The 4,742-nt window shown below is 49.9% G+C and overlaps 1 protein-coding gene across 2 annotated transcripts in view; it reads left to right on the plus strand.

The window, feature by feature from the left end:
• The window catches only part of LOC125039559 (serine/threonine-protein kinase Nek4-like), a 9,148-nt gene extending 4,716 nt beyond the window's left edge, over positions 1-4,432 (plus strand). For both annotated transcript variants that reach the window (XM_047633633.1, XM_047633632.1), the window contains exons 3-6: positions 26-232; positions 527-727; positions 2,399-2,538; positions 2,669-4,432. In XM_047633633.1, coding sequence (XP_047489589.1) covers positions 26-232; positions 527-727; positions 2,399-2,538; positions 2,669-4,322 — 2,202 coding nt within the window. In that variant the 3' untranslated portion in view covers positions 4,323-4,432. The remainder of the gene's footprint in view (positions 1-25; positions 233-526; positions 728-2,398; positions 2,539-2,668) is intronic.
• Positions 4,433-4,742: the final 310 nt, after the last annotated feature.

The raw sequence follows: 4,742 nt of genomic DNA on the forward strand, positions 1-4,742 counted from the left end.
TATCATATTCACTTCCCGTCCGCAGGGTCTTGTCCTCGAGGTTAACCTGCTGAGGGAGTTGCGTCATCCATACATCGTCAGGTTCCTACACCATGTGGTCGACAAGCGATCCACTACGCTGTACATCCTGATGGAGCACTGCCCGGGGGGAGACCTCAAGCGACTCATCTCCAAGTGCCGCCAGACCTCGACCTTCCTGGAGGAGGGATTCATCTGGAGGATTCTCAGACAGGTGCGGATGCGTTGTGTTTTGTGACCACTTCTTGCGAGTGAACTGGTTGTTGATTGATATACTATTTCATCTTTCGTTTGTGGAGAATAGTTTAAAAATCTCTTAAATGCTGATACCAGGTTACCATTGTCGCTGTTACTTTTGATTTCAGTCTTTCTCTTTTTGAAGTAATACAGCCTGCAATATAGTGCTATGGCATCATACGATGTAACTGCGACATTTAAGACATTTCTTTAAAAATAGAATTCATAAGATCCACCTCAGAGCAGCTAAGCACCCACGTCTCCCCCGCAGGTGTGTGAAGCGCTCAAGGTCTGCCACACCAGACACCTTCAGAAGGGCCGGGTGATCCTCCACAGAGACATCAAGCCGGCTAACGTCTTCCTCGATGCTAACGGCGACGTTAAGCTCGGCGACTTTGGCCTGGCCAGAACGCTCAATTCGGAGGCCAGTTTCGCGACCACGTTTGTCGGGACGCCGTACTACATGAGCCCGGTGAGGAAGAGCGTGTCTGTACGAGTTGCTGGTTGCACTGCTATTTCTGGGTATTTTATTTTTAGGAAGAATATGCTTTGCAAATAGACTCGCTGAGATAGAACTGTAGCATCCGTTTACAAGATACTTTATTACATTATTTATGTTACTATTATAAAACGTATAGGCACTTATAACGCGGACACCAAACTTGAAATAAGCAAGGTCTCTTTAGGGCCAAAGACTTTAGCTAGGCCTTCTGCTCAGCACGGGCGTGATGGAGGGGGATTAAGAGGTGTGGTAAGAAATGGACAGCGACCTATCACTACAAAACTGCTGTATACTAAGGAGTGACCAGCAGTTTCCTCCTGTTTGTCGGGAGTAGAGGAATTGCTCTACTATATTTTGGTTAAGTCTGTGGGTCACTATGAATGATACTTCGCTCTACCATACAGACCCTGCAGTTGCCTTGAAGTTATTGTTAATTCCTCTTGAAAGGGGGACAGGACTTTAAGTTTACATCATTCCAGACATCCCATTGTGGCTATCTTTTCTTCAGAACTTTGACCTGACGATCATTCGCTCCAATTGCATTACTTGATCGGTTATTATGATTTAACAAGTCAAACCAGTTATCAACAGTCTTCCACAGCATTTAATTCATTCTCATTTTCTTGTAATTTGTGCCATCAGGTAGCAGAATCTAATCTGCATCCAACCACGCACGCTCGACAACGCTCATGGGATGACAGATCTAAGGTCTATACAACAATAGACATTTGGCGGATCAAGCGAGACTGACCTGAGCCTCTAAAAAGCAGGCACTGGGGAGTTGTGCGGGTTTAAGTGGTACTCTTAGGCTGCACCCTTGAGAAATGGAGCTGCGCAGACTGGACAAGATTAGGAACACAATTTCGACTTAGATGTAAACGTCCAATTATCTGAAGGCTCGAGCATCATTTGTGGATACTTTGCAGCTGATCTAGCGCGTTATTTTTTCACGCAAATGCGGTTATACTTTATATTGTCAAATTAAATGCCCTAGCTATTTTAGTATAAAGGCTCCTGCCTTGAAAGATAAGTTAAACTACGGAAATTTTACGCTCGGGAATAGTCGTCGAGGGCATAAATCATATTGGATTTTGGGCATCGATTTTGTCAGTATAAAATGCGATTTATACAGCCTATATTTCTTTCTGTTAAGAACTAAACAGAGTCGGCTGATAGTATGAAATGTTAATATAGACCATATATATGTTGAGAATCGATGAGCCTGAAATGGCAAATGATATTTAGTAAGTTCAGGGTTTGATTAAATACTAATGCAAAAAATACCTTCATTATTTTTAACGAGGTAAAGAAGCACTTTAGAGGCTGGTGGTGACTAACTGAATTGAATATGGCCAAATGACAATGATGCATTTCAGGTAACTGTAATCACAATAATGTCAGTTATCAAACAATTATCATCGCCACTGTCACCCTGCCATCAGTCATCGCCGGTCTGTCAAGGGTTTCATCTCAATCAAAAACGTAGTATAATCATGTAACCTTCCTCCCTGACAGGTTTTCTGTGGTAGTTGTGTGGGTCTGAGTCTCTATCATGGATATCCATATATCTAGATATACGATCTTCCAGAGCAAAAGTAAATTGTAGTAGTATTAAGGCACGTTCATATTTCTTTCGAACAGGAGGTTATAAATGGACAAGAATACAATGAGATGTCTGACATGTGGTCGCTGGGCTGTCTGATCTACGAACTATGTGCGCTGCATCCTCCTTTCCAAGCAACGACACACAAGCAACTTGCTGCTAAAATCCGAGATGGAAGGTTTGTTTTCATGTTGTTTATATGTATCTGTGGAGAACACTTCTTCATGTTGTCGACTCTTTAAATGTATGAATTTTCATAAATTTTATCGTTTCCGGCTATCCATTGCTTATTACGTTTGATCTTTCAGATATGAACGAATTCCAATTCAGTACAGCAATGATTTGCACGAAATGATTGGGCTCCTCTTAACCTACGAGGACTTCCTGCGCCCCCATGCTTTTATTGTCCTCCGCCACTCGTCCCTCATCAAGCATACGTCGAAAAACCACAACAATTTTGAGGACGACCCCCTTTGCCATTCCCTGCGGACCTCCGTCCTCCTGGGGGCCGAAAACCCAAAGAAGGCCGAGGAGAACATCAACAAGGATGGAAGCACCGACGACAGGAAGAATGTAGTCGAGTCGTGCGCAGGGAGGAACGAGGAAAGGGGAAGGAGCACGGAGAGAAGCACCGCCGACGGAGCCAGCACCTCCAAAGGCTGTAGCAGTCAGAGCAGTGTGAGGGCTCGAGACAGGACGAGGGAGAGGAGCGGCCAAGGCGCCTCCAGTGATAGGTATGCCGTGTCACCCATGGCGGAAACCTTTGACGTAGCGAGAGTGGACGCCGATGGCGACTGTGATAGTAGAATTAACTCGGGCATCCGGGCCTCTCAGGAGAAACAACTAGTCAGTAATGTTAGCGAAAGCCAGGCGAGCGCGTCAAGCAGCTCGCAAATGCATCAAATCAAGAATAGTTACCAGGGAAGCCAGCACAGAGATCAAGGGCTTTGTGACAGTCTGGAGAGGATATGTCAGGCAGCAAAAGAAGCTGCCAGCAGACCTCTTCAGGGGGATGACAGCACTTGCGATCTTATGGCGAAGCTGGAGTGTGCTTGCGGAGGCATGTCGCCACAGACGTGGCGAGAAAGAGTTCAGGCGCTGCGGGAGTCCGAGGCGGCCGTGCGGGAACGCGAGGTTTCGGTCAAGGAGAGGGAACGCGAAGTGAGCCACCGCGAGCACCGCGTCGCTGCCATGGAGAGGGAGGCCCGCCAGCACCTGGTTCGCGCTCAGATCTACCTCCGGCAGTCGAGGCCGCGGCAGAACGCCGCCACCTCGCCCCATCGACCACCATCCGACCTGGACACGACCATGAGCGCCGACCCGGGCGAGGTCCCCACCGCCACCACAACCAGGCTTGACCCCCAGCGCAGCGAGAACCCCTTCCTCAAGATGCGCGGAGTACAGCCACACCCGGAGAAGCGCGTCACCTTTAAGGAGAAGTCTCCCAAGGTCAAGAGCAACACACTGGACAACCCCAGGAGTCGACGCAAGAGGGGAAACATATTCAGCCTGGCCGAACGGGCTGGCTCGTCCGACAAAACTAGCGAAGTGACGGCCGCCGCTCGTCAGCCGTTGAAGGTCGTGGCCGCAACGGAAAAGAATGCAGACTCGCAGCAGGAAATCCACATGATCAGTCCCCCTGAACACGAGAGACAAACGCAGACTTCTCAGCCCGCAGCGCAGCCAACTGCCAAAGGTTTCGGTGCATTTTCCTTGCTTAACAAAGGTCCACACGGGCTGCGAGAGCGTCCGCGAAGCACCGAAAATCTCAGCAGAAAACCCGCAGAGACAACAGGAGATAAGGAGAATAAAGTAACGTCTGGGGCAAAGCCGAAGAAGGCCCCCGAGATGAAGCAGGGGCTGTGGAACTGGAGGGCGAGGAGTAAGGGCGTCACGCAGCCGGGCCGCCGCGAGCAGAACACTGGGCAGAATCGGGTGCTGCAGTTCTACAATGTAGTGTGATGCGACTGTCCTCTTCTCCCTCCTCCTCCTCCTCCTCCCTCCTCTCCCTCCTCTCCCTCCTCTCCCTCCTCTCCCTCCTCTCCCTCCTCCTCCTCCTCCTCCTCCTCCTCCTCCTCCTCCTCCTCCTCCTCCTCCTCCTCCTCCTCCTCCTCCTCCTCCTCCTCCTCCTCCTCCTCCTCCTCCTCCTCCTCCTCCTCCTCCTCCTCCTCCTCCTCCTCCTCCTCCTCCTCCTCCTCCTCCTCCTCCTCCTCCTCCTCCCCTCCCCCTCCTAGTCGCCCCCTCCCCCTCCTAGTCGCCCCCTCCTCCTCCTTCTCCTCCTCCTCCTCCTTCTCCTTCTCCTTCTCCTTCTTCTCCTTCTCCTTCTTCTCCTTCTCCTTCTCCTCCTTCTCCTTCTCCTTCTCCTTCTCCTTCTCCTTCTCC

The sequence above is a fragment of the Penaeus chinensis genome, chromosome 27, assembly GCF_019202785.1.
Source record: "Penaeus chinensis breed Huanghai No. 1 chromosome 27, ASM1920278v2, whole genome shotgun sequence".
Classification (NCBI taxonomy): Eukaryota; Metazoa; Arthropoda; class Malacostraca; order Decapoda; family Penaeidae; genus Penaeus; species Penaeus chinensis.